The sequence below is a fragment of the Calonectris borealis genome, chromosome 26 (genome assembly GCF_964195595.1).
Source record: "Calonectris borealis chromosome 26, bCalBor7.hap1.2, whole genome shotgun sequence".
NCBI classification, from domain to species: domain Eukaryota; kingdom Metazoa; phylum Chordata; class Aves; order Procellariiformes; family Procellariidae; genus Calonectris; species Calonectris borealis.
The window spans coordinates 7998288-8013757 of NC_134337.1; the positions used below are offsets into that span (position 1 = coordinate 7998288).

Consider the following 15470-nt stretch of genomic DNA (forward strand, 5'->3'; position numbering starts at 1 on the left):
TCTTTTGATCATTAGTTTGATTGGAATTTAACCCAATCATGGTTTGGGGCTTTACAGAGAAATTTAAAGTAGCAGCACTGCTTGGTAACTGTGTGGTAACAATAATACTGTGAGTAGCTTGGCATTGATACCCCTCTAGCATTCACAATCTAAAATTCTGAAGCAGACCTGGAGATAATTCTAGAAACAAGTTTCAAATCACAAGAATTAGCAACTTGGAAATAAATTTGGCATATAATTAATCTAGTCATTCTTCTCATTAGATCACATCCATGTCCAGTACCTTAGCTTGAATAATTTTCAGAGAGGAAAATACTTAATGTAAGCAAGTATCAAGGCCATATTTGTTAAGACCTTGTGATGCATGCATCATGGAATTATTTTTTTTTTTTTGTCCTAAACTTTAAAATGTATATATATATTAATTGTGGAAATGACTGCTGTATCGTGTTAAGAACAAGACTTCCATATTTCAAAGTAAGAAAAATAAGAAAATAATGTATTACCACTGACAGTGTTCTGGAGATTGATCCCATTCTCTTCCAGGATGATATTTTACGTGATTTACAGTCTCGCCCAAGGGAAAGTAGATACCTCATTTTCCCACCATTAGCACAGGAAAGAAATGTTTATATGAGAAGATGTATACAATTGCCTGTATATGTAGTTCGCTTTCCGTGTCAGTTGACTTGTTTGGAAGCTCCATTAAGCTGATGCATATAAGATCTGGTAAAATGCAGTACAGACTATTTTTCATTGGTGTATCTTCCTTTAAACACACTCCTGTCTGCAGGGACTTCTGTGCACAGTGGTACGAAAACTGTGGCTTTGATGGAAACTCTTGGCTCAGTCCATGCCATTCAGGCTAAAAATGCAACTGAATTTATTTCCCCTTCTCTCTAAAAAGCATTTAATCCTTTCTGATCCACATTGCTATATTGCTTTTGCTGTTTAGACTGGTCTTCTGCATGAGGGGCCAAAGTGTTGTGAAGAGGTCAAACAGAAATCCCATTAGCTGGTAACGAGATTTGTGAGCAGAATATCAACTTCATTCTGAAAATCTACTACTTTGTGCCTGGCAGCCTTATGCTATAACCTGTGTGTAATCTCTTAATATGCTAATGCTATTATAAGCCTGTTACTCAGCAATATTAATGCTGCTAGTGTATTGGTTAATTCACTTACGTGAACCAACTTGCTTCAGGAGCCTCTCCCAGCTTCTGGTAAATAGTCCATCACATGACAAGTGCTAGTCAGACTGGGTCTTTCCTTAAATACCACATCAAGAAGTTCTACTGCAGAATTTGTTTGTGGTTCTGTCTGCGGCACTGATCTTGAACAATTCTATTTTCTCTTGCATCTCTGAAATGGAATATTCATCATCTGACAAGCTTAGTTTTATAAAAGATTTGAGACCTTCCAGGTGACACTGTGCCAGAACACCATAGCAGACCTGTACAACAGTAAGTTCTCTTCCCTAGCTCACCACTAGCGGTGGTCATGATGATGTTACAAGGCTTCTTTATAACAAGGCTCTTCTCCTGCAGGGACTTGCGGAACAATGAGATCTCCTGGGCCATAGAAGATGCAAATGAAGCATTTGTGGGACTCAGCAGGCTGGATAAACTGTATGTATTACAAACCATTGAAATGACAGTACTTCCCAGGCACGCAGAGTAGAGGGAGAGTGCAAAATATTAAGTAATTGTAAATCAATGACACGAGGCAGAAAGCCTTTCTAGTTGGCAGCTGTATTCAGTGTTTTTCCACTTCTGTGCTACAACGTCTTGATACAGGCTTGGGTTCCATGGTCAGGAGCATTGGATCTGTCTAGCACTGGATCACCTTGCAGCACCAATATGAGGAAATTAAGCATAAGTATTTGACTGCATTTATTATTGAATAGCCCAGTCCTGCTGTGTGATGATTGTCACTTTTTGTGCTTCTTTAGTTTATGTAAAAGTTAGCGCTTATAAAAAAAAAGAAAATTATTTTTGAGCAAATATGAAACACTATTGAATTAACAGCTTTTCGGTACTTAGACTATGCACTTTTTATCCAGTGCCATGTGCTTTGTAGGAAGCTCCATCCTGTGGAGCTACAGACATTGCTTATAACAAATAGCTTGGTATGAGGGTGCAGTCTCGGGAACTAATGGGATTGTGGCAGATTGGTATTCAGAAGTTATTGCTCCACTCCCAAGTTCTACTTATCATTGTTTCATTCTGCTGACTTAAATTATCTTCGGACACATCTGTAACCCAAATCTCTAAGTTCAGAATGGAAAAGAAACCTTGTTCTTAGGAAAATTAGTTGAGCCTTTAAGCTCAAAAAATAGTATTTGATCTTCTAGCTCAGCTAGAATTAGAAAAAACGTAGTTAAACATTAGAGGGAACTTCTTTTGGGTCTTATTTGTGAAGTCATATTGTCATTCAGACTGATTTCTGGGTTTGGGGGGCTTTGTCTTTCAGAATCTTGCAAGGAAACCAGATTAAGTCAATTACCAAAAAAGCATTCTCCGGTCTTGAAGGACTTGAACATCTGTAAGTACTTTACTTGTAGAACTTCTAATTATTTGTCAACTTCAGTCTTGTATGCTCTGTCAAATTTTCAAGAATTTAACTGAAGGTAGCATATGAAATCATACTTACCCATTATTATTCTCTTTGCTTAACTTACAGAGATTTAAGCAACAATGCAGTAATGTCCATCCAAGAAAATGCATTTGCCCAGGCTCATCTGAAGGAGCTGTAAGTTCATAACAAGTATTTACAGATTCTTTACAAGTCCTGCCTTTGTAAAGAATCCTTCAGCCATTGTAAGATTGGCTGAAGTTGACTGAACTGTCTGCTTTCATCATGAAATATTTAAAGCAATGCTGATAATTTATCGACTCAAAATCGGTAGCAGTATACTTAGATTTAAAGTTTGATAAAATCTGCACCTCCATTTCCTTAGTTGCAATTAGTAGAAAGTAATTTTTTCTTGCAGTGCTGAACCATTAAGTTTTTCATATCTTACGATTTTGCAGCAAACTCAGCACATGCTAGCATGTAGACAGTGAACAAAATAAATTATTCATCAGGAATCTTTCAGGGGGGTTAGCAAATGCTACATTTTGTCTTCCTGTTTTTGGGACTAGGGAAAGGCTTTAAAATTCACAGCTAGACAAGTATTTTTACTTGCTCAGCAGATGCTTAAGCTGCTAGAGCCTCTTGTGATCTTCAGACTTCTAAAGTATTATAATGTGAAGTGACCTTCACACCCAAGACTAATCCTGCTGTAACACAGTCATGTCAAATCTCTGAATATCGTGTAATCTGTTTTAAAACTGTTATTCACTTAGTTAATCTTGGCCAGATGGACTGTTAGTCTGCAAGATCTGCCAGTTTGAGGAGACACGTTTTAGGTGTTAAAGATAAGACTTTCATTGCCTTCTCTAATGTATTTAAGAGTGAGGAATTGTTGGTATGTATGGGCAAAGAGCAGGATGGAATCCTGGCTTGTTTGTGTGCCTCTCCTGTCTCACTACTGGATTTATCTAGTGGCAGATCACTTCTTGTTAAAGTGCTGGACTTCCTCCAGTCAGTCATACTCATACATAATATTTAGGAAACTTTGAAGGCAGGTGGTGGGGAAAGTGTGACCCATCATTGTTTCCTGTTCGCAGTTTTTCTGTGGAGCAGAGAAAACAATCTGCAGTAGATACCTGTAGAAACAAATCACTTTTATTCTTAAATATTTATTAGCTAGCATGAAAATGAATATTGAGGCTTACACTCATTTCGTAATGGCAAGTGCGTTGAGTTTGAGACATAGAGCTGCTCTGCAGTGTTATGTTCCTTTTAATTGCTTTAAAGAGGGATGGGATAATTGTAAAGACGGGCTTCATATTTTTTTTAGAAGTTGAAAATCCAAGGTTGTTTCCTTCAGAATTAAAAAGAAATGTAAGGTTTTAATGCTGACATAAAGGGAAGGTTTTTCTGGATTGTTTATAGCATATATAGCTAACATTTTATAATAAATACCCATAGGCATAAAAGAATACTGTAAATCTTGAAATTTCTGAATATATATGCTTTAAGTTGTTTTGCTGCATGAAATCACATGTAGGAATGTGAAATACTAAACTTTAATCACACTTTTATTTTGCCTTGTTTCTGCAGAATTTTGAACACTAGCAGCTTGCTTTGTGATTGCCAGTTGAAATGGCTGCCGCAGTGGCTCACTGACAGCCATTTACAGCAGGCTGTAAACGTTAGCTGTGCTCATCCTGAATGGTTAGCAGGACAAAGCCTTCTCAGTGTGGACCCTGATGACTTTGTCTGTGGTTTGTATCTTTAATGACTTTTGATATAAAAACACGGTAACGCAAATCTGTGTAGGTACCTTTCTGAAATCAGTCTGAAGCACTGCTGGAGGTACTTGGTCTTGGCCGTGATGCACATGTGGGCCTGTGTACATCACTGGGTCTGCTTTGGAGTTTGGGATTTAATTCTGTTTCTCTTTGCTCTGTTTGGTTGTACTTGAGCACTGAAACTAACCCGAGGGAAGAATTCTGTGAGACTGCAGTGTTTTTCATTTAGGTTACTGTTAAAAACTGCTTATGCTTCCATTCTCCCTGCTTATGAATGCCTTTAGCTTTCGAAGGGCTGACACTTCCTTACTGGTTCTTGCCCATACCAGCAAGGCTAGACTAGTTAATACTCTGGCACGTTTTCTGATACTCCATATCTGTAATGTTTATCTGGTCTCTGCCACCACAGTTTCAGACATAAGCCTGTTTATTTTTGTAACCGAACTGTGAGATGGAAAACTGAGAGACTCTTTGCCCAGAGTCATGTGTGAAGTCTGTGGCAGGCCTGGAAATAGTCTGGTGTTCCATTTTCTGGGTGAGCAATCTGATAAGTGTTACTTGTGTGTACACAATTCTTTCATTCTTTTGGTGGTAAGGGCTACAATAATCATCGTCTAGGCGCAAGCACCCACTTCTCCATTCTAGTATCACCACTGTGGTGCCTGACACTGAACACTGTGTGTGCCTACGAGAATGTCTTTGCTGAAATAATAGGTATTGAAATAACTCTCGTCGAGTGGGATGAGATAGAGTGAACTGCCAGCTTGCTGTGCTGTGTATTTGTCGAACTTAAAGGCTCTTCAAGATGTTTAAACTATCTGAAAATAAGTCTCAGTCCTTCGTAAAATAGCCTAGCTCTTCAGCCGAGCATGGCTTTTGTGTATGATCTAAATATAGTAAGTTCCAGACAGTTGCACAAAATGCAGGGCGCTGCTCAAGACCATGCTTCTATGCTGTTTGTTCTCAATGCTTATTCTGTATGCCTATGGGTGGTTCTAATCCTGTTTCACAGCTTGATTTCCAACTGAAAACAGCTGAATATGTGCACATCAAGCAAGACATCTGTTCCCAAAGCTTGCTTTCTGCTTACATTGTCTTTTGAGTGAATTTTCTTGCAATATTACTTGCAAGTTGAAGAGGAAAGTAACTAATCTTGGTGCTTTTATTTTCAGATAATTTCCCTAAACCGCAGATAAAAGTGCATCCTGAGACCACAATTGCTCTGCGAGGCATGAATGTGACTCTGACTTGCACTGCTGTGAGCAGCAGTGATTCACCCATGTCCACTGCCTGGCGTAAAGACAGTGAAGTATTGTGTGATGCAGAGGTTGAGAATTTTGCCAGATATCAGCAGCAAAGTAGCGAGGTGGTCGAGTATACCACTGTCCTGCACCTTTTCAATGTGAATTTCACTGATGAAGGGAAGTATCAGTGCATCGTCACCAATCACTTTGGTTCCAATTATTCCAACAAAGCCAAGCTGACTGTCAATGGTAAGCAATCATGGTAACAAAGGAGAAATACTTTTAACCTAAAGCTTTATTTAAATAGCTATAAGTCTGTTTTTCACTAGAGCTGGCCCAAAATAGTCTTGCAAGACTGTCTCATTGGTATTTAGAAGTATCAAACATCTTTTTACAAAGCAGGAAAGAGTGATTTTTTTTTTTTTTTTTTCCTGTGGGTGAAAAGCCTTCTGTTGACTTTTCAAAAGGAGCAGGTAGCTCTCATGCTTTCATTATAGTACAATTAGTTGTTTATCTAGTTAAATGGAGGTAGAAGTCTCTTAAACTAAAAGCTCCCTCTGCTGTCTCTTCAGAACTAAGCACCTTTCCCATGTGTTTGTAAAGCTAGGGAAGATTCAACTAAAAATAACTTGTGGGACTGGAAACAAACTCTGAAAAATCAATTATGAAGTCCTTTGTTTTTAGCCATAATGATTCTGTTTATTTTGGCTTGAGGGAAGGGAGGTAAGAAGACAATGTTCACATCAGTCAGCAGACCGCTGATCCCCATTGTATCTGAGAGCAGAGGTGCCTGTGTTGGTTTTGCTTGTCCAGAAGAGAGAATGCAGACTTGGACTGGCAAGATGGAAGTTCGCCTTCCCTATTACCAGGGAAGAAAAAGTGTGACAAAGGACTTATGAAGAAGGCTAAACCTTTTCCTGTCTCTTCCCCATGACAAATGTTGTTCTTCAGATCATCTTAAATGAACACTGTAGATACTGTATTTAATTTGGAGGATAGGCTCTTAGAAATGACCACTGAAAATTTGTGCAGTTCTTCAGAAGAATCTGGCCCCCTCTCTTAGGGGGAACTACAGATGTGTTTCAGATTTGTTTGTTTTCAGATATTCTCTGTGCTGTGGAGCTTTTGCTACTTTTTCCCTGGTACTGAAAATACTGAAACTATGTCTCCTTTGATCCAGAGATGCCTTCTTTCCTGAAAACCCCCATGGATCTTACTATCCGCACTGGGGCGATGGCACGGCTGGAGTGTGCTGCAGAGGGCCACCCTACTCCACAGATCTCCTGGCAGAAAGATGGTGGCACAGACTTCCCTGCTGCAAGAGAGAGGAGGATGCACGTCATGCCTGAGGACGATGTGTTCTTTATTGCAAATGTGAAAATAGAAGACATGGGAATCTATAGCTGTATGGCACAAAACATTGCAGGTGGTTTGTCAGCAAATGCCACGCTGACTGTGTTAGGTAAGTGGTGTGCTAATCTGTGCTTGCATATGGATCACTTCACTTCTGTGGTGCTAGTGTAGCTTACCTGTAAGTAACAAGCTTAAGTCCTAAAGGATGAAGTTAAAACAAAAGAGCGTAGTTTCCTTTTCCTATAGCTGTAGATGGAATTTTGCAATAACAAGAGAAGACTTTTTTTCCCCATGGTTGCTCCTCCCGCCCCCAAACGTTAAATTTAAAGGATGCTGCCTCTGGAACAGCATCTCTAACTGCTTTGTGTGGTTTTGGGGCATTTGAATGCAGCACTTGACACGATTTTTGAACAGTGAAGCTATAGAAGCTAAGCTACAGTGCTGACCAGTGAAGTTAGTATGATCTTTGCAGGAGAGAACTGAGGGGCATATCTCAATCCAGCAGTGTAGACTAGATAGATAATTTGTGTTGTCTTGGAACAAATTTAGTTGCAGGTAACATGAACTATGCTGAGTAATAATGGAAGGACAGTTCCTTCTAGAGTGCAGTATTTTTTGAAGACACTGACTTTTAACATTATGGTCATAGGCAAATTTAGAATTGGAATACATAAAACAGGCTGTGGCTAGCATAATTTTGGGGATGTTTGCTGTACCTGTGTTTGCTGCAGTGATCCATAGAAGAGCTGAACTCATGGGATTTCCTGAATCCTGTATTTCATTGCTCAAGTTTACGTTCAGGTTGTAAGATCAGATTTTTAAATATCATGGAGTACACGCTGGTGTTGCACAATGAAGTTATCTTACAATTTATGGGTTTTTTCCCTCCACTGTTTTCTGTCACAGAAACTCCTTCCTTCGTTAGGCCCCTGGAAGACAGAACGGTAACCCGAGGTGAAACTGCTGTCTTGCAGTGCATAGCTGGTGGCAGTCCTGCCCCTCGCCTCAACTGGACTAAAGACGATGGCCCTTTGACAGTCACAGAAAGGCATTTTTTTGCTGCGGCAAATCAACTCCTTATCATTGTGGATGCTGGACTAGAGGATGCTGGGAAGTACACGTGCATTATGTCCAACACACTGGGCACCGAGCGTGGCCATATTTACCTAAATGTCCTGGCTTCCCCAAATTGCGATTCTTCCCAGAGTGGCATTGTCCATGAGGAGGATGGCTGGACAACAGTAGGCATTGTGATTATTGTCGTGGTGTGCTGTGTTGTGGGAACTTCCCTGGTATGGGTTATTGTGATCTACCACATGAGAAGGAAGAGTGAAGATTACAGCATCACTAATACAGGTAAAGTGCAAAAGCAAGTCTTCAGCCCTGTTTTTATTGAAAACACTTGTTAAGAGTGGTGAAATTTCTGGATTCATTACAGATGATAAGATTGAAGAACTGAAGATTTCCTTCTAAAATCTTCAGGGATTTGCTCAAAGTCCTTCATTTTAGAGTTTTTCTTAAATATCAAAAGTGTGTTAATTTTATTCCTTATACACTAGATTTGTTCTACATTGAGGGAAATGAGTTGGAAATAAATGTTTAAATAAACTACAATGTTCTCAGGACCTGGAGTATATATGTAAATTTCCGTTCTGGCCCTGTTAGTTCTGAACTAGCTATATGGATTTTCAATCACTGAGGTAGAAAAAAGAAAACTATATATGAGTTGAAATTCTGGATGACATTTTTGTTAATGTGGGTAATAGTGTTGTTACTACCTTGAAATCTTCACACTTAGCTGTTAACGTCATCAATGTTAATTCTGCCTTGCAGAGGAGATGAACCTACCTGCAGACATTCCCAGCTATCTGTCCTCCCAAGGAACTCTGTCAGAGCCTCAGGAAGGCTACAGTAACTCAGAGGCAGGAAGCCATCAGCAGCTTATGCCTCCAGCCAGTAGCTACGTGCATAAAGGCACAGATGGTAAGCAAAGCCCTCACGTGTATTACTTGTGTTTCAGCAGGATGCCAGTGCGCAGTCTAGTCCTCATAGCTCGCAGCAGTATTGCACAATGCAGGGTAGTACTGCATATTAATGTCAAAGGTGACTTTTCCTAGAGAAGAATTTCCATTGATCGTTCTGAGTTTGAGGCATCTCCTGTCTTTCTTTTAGTGTTTGTTTATATTCTGCTGTCAAGGCTTCTGCATTCCATGTGCCTGGTTTAATCTTCGGTCCAGCAATGTCTGGGCTCACATCTGCTATGAGTGCCTTTGTGTGTAGATGTCATGACTGCTGTCCTTCAGGTGCCAGGGTAGTATAGTTCCCTCCAGAGGCTCTTTGCTTCAGGGTTTGTGATCTGTTCAGCAAGATGGGGATGCCATTAGACAATTCTGAGGTTAAATGTCAAGGTAGATTTTTATGCTGTTTCTTTTCTTTGGCATCTCAAGAGTCCAGGCGATAAGAGGTGGAAGTAAAGTTCGCCTGGAAGATGACTTGCTGTACCTTTTGTCCTTGGCATAACACGACTGCCTCTGCCAGATACATAGTCCGCTTGCTACAGGCAGACCTAAAGGGTCTACGCTATTTCCCTACCTTGTTTGGACGCTTTTCAGGGTATTTGCGCCATTGAGTCTATAGAGGTGCTATTTTTACCATCCAAATGCTGAGGAGCCATCCAATCCTTATATAGGCTGGCTTTCAAAAGCGATCCTTCAGTGTAAGTTTTCACATCTGTCCCATGATCCATTCCCTCTAGTCTGTAGTCCTGCTACACTAAAGTCTGTATCAGGAAGGAGTTGAGAAGCAGCTCGTCTCAATGACCGCTTTATCATCTGGTCTGAGGTATGTGGGCATGCAAGAGCATAAATTGATGTGGATAGGTATCCCGGTTTGATTCCAGGGCTGTTTCAGCCTGGTACCCAAGCTGGTTGGACCTGCATGGAACCCTTTTGCCCTTGAAATAGGAGAGGAAACATCTCAGTCATGTCCATGGTTTTCCTCTGGTCAGCCTTAGAAGGGCAGTGCTATTGAGAATTTGGCTGGTGGTGGACCTAGAGCATTTCTTATGTGACTTCTTCAGTAAACGGTCAAACTGAGTACTCTGTTGCCATGTTAACTGTATAAAGGCCCTTCAAACTGTGCCACTGTAATACATGGTCATGCTAAGACACGAAAGAGTCTGTGGAAATCAAGCGTCCGTATCCTCTTTGAGAGTATTTTGTTTTTCCATCATGTTTGTCAGGTGGCGCAGCGCCATTGGTAATCTGCTCGGACTGTTATGACAATGCAAACATCTACTCCAGGACACGAGAGTACTGTCCCTATGCCTACATCACAGAAGAGGACCCTCTGGATCAAACTCTCCCTAATCTCATGGTGCAGATGCCTAAGGAAACATATACAGCACGCACCCAGCATGAAACCAGTACTCTTGATAATCTCTTGGCAGACAGAGACATGGCTGTCTTCCTTACTAACCACGACAAAATAAATGAAAAGAAAATCTCCTCGCAGCAGATTAATGGTGAGCGTCCCCTTTTCCCTCTTGTTGCTTTGTATTCCGTGATAACTCTGGCCTTCCGTGTGCTGCCCTTCACTGTTGATACACAGCTAATTCTTCAAGTGACCGTAGTTTGTGGAGTAACTCATCTGTTTATAAACCACCTGTTCTGAGAACTAGCCCTCAGTTTGCATCCAGTACCCAAGAGTTGAAGAGGGTGATGTTAAAAAGATAGTATTTCTTAATCTGCAGTTCATCTCTTCAGGCTTGTTGAATGTGATCCCTTGCATGCACTTCAAGAACATCTATTAGCCAAGAGCTAAAGCTTCACATAGGAAATTCAAATAGCCCTTCTGTTTGAGCTGGCCTGAGTTTCAAAGAACTCCAAAAGATTTTTTTTTTTAATTTATTGTTTTTATGTTGACTTTCTTCCAGGTAGCCTTTTTAAAAATTCACACTGAAACTGTGTGTGTTGTTTCTGGTTACTGGTTGCTGAAACAGGAGAGCATCTGGTCAAATATGCTCTCAAAAACAGAAAATAACCTTGGAAAGACTGTTATTGCTGCGTTGCACAACTCAAATCTGTCTAAAATTTGAGTGTGTTTATCATGAACTCACTCCTGTTCATCTTCTAATTTTTCTTCCTCAGAACCCTTTCAGATTCCTTTATGGGGAGTAAACAAAGACCTAGCGCTCTCTCACTCACACTTTCTGCATCAGCAGTCAGCCCGTGAGACCCCACGGCCTCTTCGAAGCGAGGGCATTATTGACAGTGACCGGGAACAAGCTGCTTCACCCAGACCTTGCCACAGGTTACGTGAACATCACTTTGATTTTAATAGGACACGGAACATTCATGACTATAGTGAAACCACGTAAGACACTAAAATGAAGTCTTGAAAGCAAATCCGTATCAACTGACCTTTTGTATTTACTACCTCAGGACTAAACCCAAGGCCAAAGATGCTTGTGCACGTGTGTCTACAGTTACAGGCTGACTAAACAGAGTCAGACTCCCTAGGAGGAGGTGGCACATGCCCTTTTTCCTTGGATTTCTGTGTATGGGGAAATGGGAATGTGCAACAGAACAAATGGATGATTAGTGATATCCACAAGAATGCATTAAAACATGGATTTTCTGATGTTGGAAGCAGCCTTTGTGTTGGTGCATGCTTTCAAAATCTCTCAAGAACGCATAGCTATTTCACACTGCATTGTCTGCTTGAAAACAAATGTTCAGGGCCTCCTCATGGAATTCCCCAGTAATTGTAAGCATAAAACTGTTGGCCAGCTTTTTGTTCCTTAGACTGTTGGCAGGCGTCTGTTACCAGTCTAACTTTGGGGCTTGTTTTCTCCTATGAATAATGGACTTTAGTTGTAAATAAATTTGCATTTATAAATATTTTGTATACACTAAGCATATAAATGTGTTGGCTGTAATGTAAATATATTTTTTATTATGCCAAAGTATGTACCATACTGTTAGTCTTGACAGCTGCATACCAAGCCATATGGTTTGGTTTTTTTTTTTTTGTGAGACTGAATGCGTCTTTCTGAGGGGACAGAGCTGTCTTCATTTTGGAAAGAAATTAATTTACTATAGGTATGTGGTGAAACTGTGATATTGATGAATTTCATTGTTACATACAACTCTCTATGCATCGAGCCTGGCTGACCTGCCTGCAAGCTGATCCATTTCATGACATTAGCAGAATTCCAAGTTTGACCTGTTTAAGTGTTGAGAGAGTCCTTAAATCTCTATATTAGGCACCCAGTAGAGTCTTGTCCAGTAGAGCATAAAGTGCAACAGACCCTGCATTAGCAAGCAGTGTTAACCCGTATTCCAGGCTGTAGTATCCAACTTCACAGGAGTTCTTGTAAATAGCAAACAAAAAGAACAGTACACAAAATGTTTCCTTCTGGTCATCTGGTAAAATAGCTATAGAATGGGAGTTTTGAGTGGTTTGTTTCAGAAGTTTATCTAAGCTTTTACCTTTAAAAAAGCCTTTGTGTTGTGTATGTTGCAGAGAGGTCTCCATGTATTTTTCCTAGCTGACAGTTAACTTTTGAAAAGAATGTTGTGATGAAAAGCATCGGACAAATTGGGAGATCATTTGATAAATACTCAGTGAACTATACTGTGGATTTTCTGTTTCCTCTGCACAGCCAAGAGGCATATATAGTTTAAAACACTTGCGTCCTTTTCTGTCGTAAAATACCATGAAAAATTGTTGCTCTGTTGAACTCTCTCATGGCCACCCTGAGGTCTGGGGAACTAAAACGTTTAAATATTTGACAGGTGAGAAATTAAACAATATGCAGGGAACCACTCCGTATTGAAAATCTAGTACTTGCTGAGACAGAGGAAACACAGACTTCATTAGTTACAGTGGAATGCGGCTGACAAAATTAGGAGGAAGAACATCATAAAGACTTTCTGAAAGTTCTTTCTTCTGGGAAAATGCGCCTTTGCGTAGCAGGGGTTAAAGACTCATCAGTGGTGGGTTTTCAGCAAGTATGTTGTGCTCGGTGCTAGAGTGCTTCAACATTATGCTGTATATGCATGCCTGAAGAGCAAGGGGCTTTCTTCCTAGTCATTGTTGCATTTTTTCAGGTACATTTAGATATGTACTAAAATGAAAACAGCTGGTGTATTTTTATAAAGACAGAAAAACCTTTTTGGACCAGCCCAAGAGAGGTATGTAACACTTCCCGTTGATCCATTCCTAGATAGAAGGGTGTGTGACTGCAGTATCAGATGCAGTCATGCAGAATCACAGCTGAAACTTTTGAGACTGTGGATTATTTGAGTAAATGAGTGAGAAAATGCTGGGAATAATGATTATTTTCCCACAGCTCTTTGGGCATGAATAATAGTCAGATCTATGCAAATGAGCAAATATTATCAAGGGCTCTTACCATGCTCTCAAAGCAACTGTGGTTACTTTGATAGCCAGCAGCTTTAGTAGGAAGAGGATCCAATTGTCCTTGACCTTTGGATAAAGTAGAGAGAAACACAGGTGTGTGAAACTCTTTTTGGGCTCTGACATCTGAAATGTTTTAATAACATACATGCTAAAAGAAGAATCTTAAGTTCATTCCTTTCTGTTTTTATTTCCTCCAGGCTTTTCCTTTCCAGACGGCATTTAAGACGTTATTTTCAATCCAAAGTTATCTCTGTTGCAGGAATCCAGTACTGTAGGTTTAAATCCAGATGAGAAAGGTCAGGTCATGAAACTACAGCAGCAGCAAAGTCTCATCCTTCTGGGCTGCTTGCTGCTTTCTCCAGCTATTCACACAGGCTGCTGTGGCAGAGTGCTGCTTGCCATGTGCAGAGCCACGATTTCCCCCTAGCAGGAAAATAGCCCCCCCTACTGCTGCTCTGTCTCCCATCGCCATTTGGCAAATGCTTGTTACTTTTTCTTTCATCCTTCTTTTGTGGACTTGAGCTAATACAGCTCTGTCACCGTACAGCTGCTGATGTCCAGACCTTAGGTGTACCTTGGGCACAACTCCTTAGTGTGATTGAATTCCCTTTAGGTAGGTAAGATGTGCTTGGCCAAGACCAAGGCTTTAAAATTAATGCTGTCTGCACCAGAACAAACTGAAGTGCTGGCTCTTGAAGCCATTTAGGAGCTAAAGCTGCACTCATTTCTGTGAGATACTGGCCTATAAAAGCCGCCATTATGAATTAGGACATTTGCATTCTTCCATGAGCAATGGTATCTCTTTAAAGTCCATAAGATGGTTGTAAACAGCTGAAGCTTGTAAGTAGGTGAACACCTTGCTGTGCTTAGCGTTGTGGAAAAGCTTCCTAGGCAGACTTGCAGAAAAAATGAGGTCTCTCTTCTTTCCCCTTTCCTCCAGGAGGTGCAGATGGGACGGAGCAGCCATTCTGTTTTCAGTAAACACAAACAGTTTCTTCAATCAATGCCAAAGTACTAACAGTACAGGAACTGGGGTTCATAAGACAGCATGAGCAAAGCTGATTTTGTTCCCTGTTGCTATTTGCTAGTGTCTATTTATTTTTTTTTTCACATAAGAATGTATATTTTGTATAGCATGTGTAATATATGTTTGTCTATTGTAATATACCTTCATTCAATAAAATGCTATATACATTGAACATCCAGTGTAACTTTGTTAGTTTCCAGATTAAATAATTCATTTTTCTTCTATGATATTTAATTTTCATAGGGAAAAAAAACAGTAAACTTTGCTGTGTGGATATGTTCCTGGGCAGGTGGCCCCAGGTGCCCCTGCTTGAGCAGAGGGTTGGACAAGGTGACCTCCAGAGGTCCCTTCCAGCCTCACCCATTCTCTGATTCTGTGATTCTTATTTCAGTTTTCCAGTAGGAAACACCCTGTACCCTTTTCTGAAAATGTGCGGGTAGTTCTCCAGCAGTGCTGTTGACTCTGGGACAGGAGACTCACAGATCACCGTGCTCCCGACGCTGTCGTCCTGCTATTCAGATCCTTTGAAGTGCCAAAGAGATTTTCTTTCTGGCAGAGACTGTCAGCATAAATGAGTTGTGAGAGTGTGCCCCCACAAATCTGCTGCAGAAGGGCAGAGGTGCATGCCTCCCACCCTAACAGCTACCATCCCTTCTAAAAGCCAGCGTAAGTTTTTTATTCCTTTGAATAACTTGCTCTATCACTGTATTCTTGTCCTGGTTCATGTTCTGATAATTAATCACCTTGCTCTCCTGTGCTCCATTTTGATACTTTGCTGTTTTACCTGTTCACAGCTCGCAGCACCATGTAGCTTTTCCCAAGTTAACCCGAGCTCCTGTAGCTGCCTCATCCTCTGTTCTTGCTGACAAGTGAAGTTTGCACCCAAGGCAAGTGTGGTTCACGAGAGCTGGGTGTATGCGCAGCCTGACATGCGAGGTTTAGTCACCCGGCTTGGCACGCTGCTGTTGAAGCACAGCACGTGACAGCCTCCAGTGCAGGGCTTTCCTCTCCTGGCCGTAGCAGCCGGGGCTGCCCAGGGGGCCAGTTTGGCAGAGAGCATCC

General features: G+C 40.8%; 1 protein-coding gene across 4 annotated transcripts in view; it reads left to right on the plus strand.

Moving 5' to 3' along the window:
* The window catches only part of LRIG2 (leucine rich repeats and immunoglobulin like domains 2), a 49176-nt gene that overhangs the window by 18790 nt on the left and 14916 nt on the right, over positions 1-15470 (plus strand). For 2 of the 4 annotated variants that reach the window (XR_012677354.1, XR_012677353.1), the window contains exons 8-18: positions 1548-1628; positions 2473-2544; positions 2683-2751; positions 4168-4331; positions 5531-5851; positions 6783-7064; positions 7862-8311; positions 8789-8938; positions 10197-10478; positions 14800-15074; positions 15203-15295. Coding sequence is in view for 1 of the 4 variants with exons in the window: in XM_075174236.1 (XP_075030337.1) it covers positions 1548-1628; positions 2473-2544; positions 2683-2751; positions 4168-4331; positions 5531-5851; positions 6783-7064; positions 7862-8311; positions 8789-8938; positions 10197-10478; positions 11104-11333 (2101 nt within the window). In the remaining 3 variants the exon portion in view is untranslated. Of the gene's footprint in view, positions 1-1547; positions 1629-2472; positions 2545-2682; positions 2752-4167; positions 4332-5530; positions 5852-6782; positions 7065-7861; positions 8312-8788; positions 8939-10196; positions 10479-11103; positions 14581-14799; positions 15075-15202; positions 15296-15470 lie in introns of those variants that run through there. The other 2 variants (XR_012677355.1, XM_075174236.1) reach the window with 2 other exon arrangements.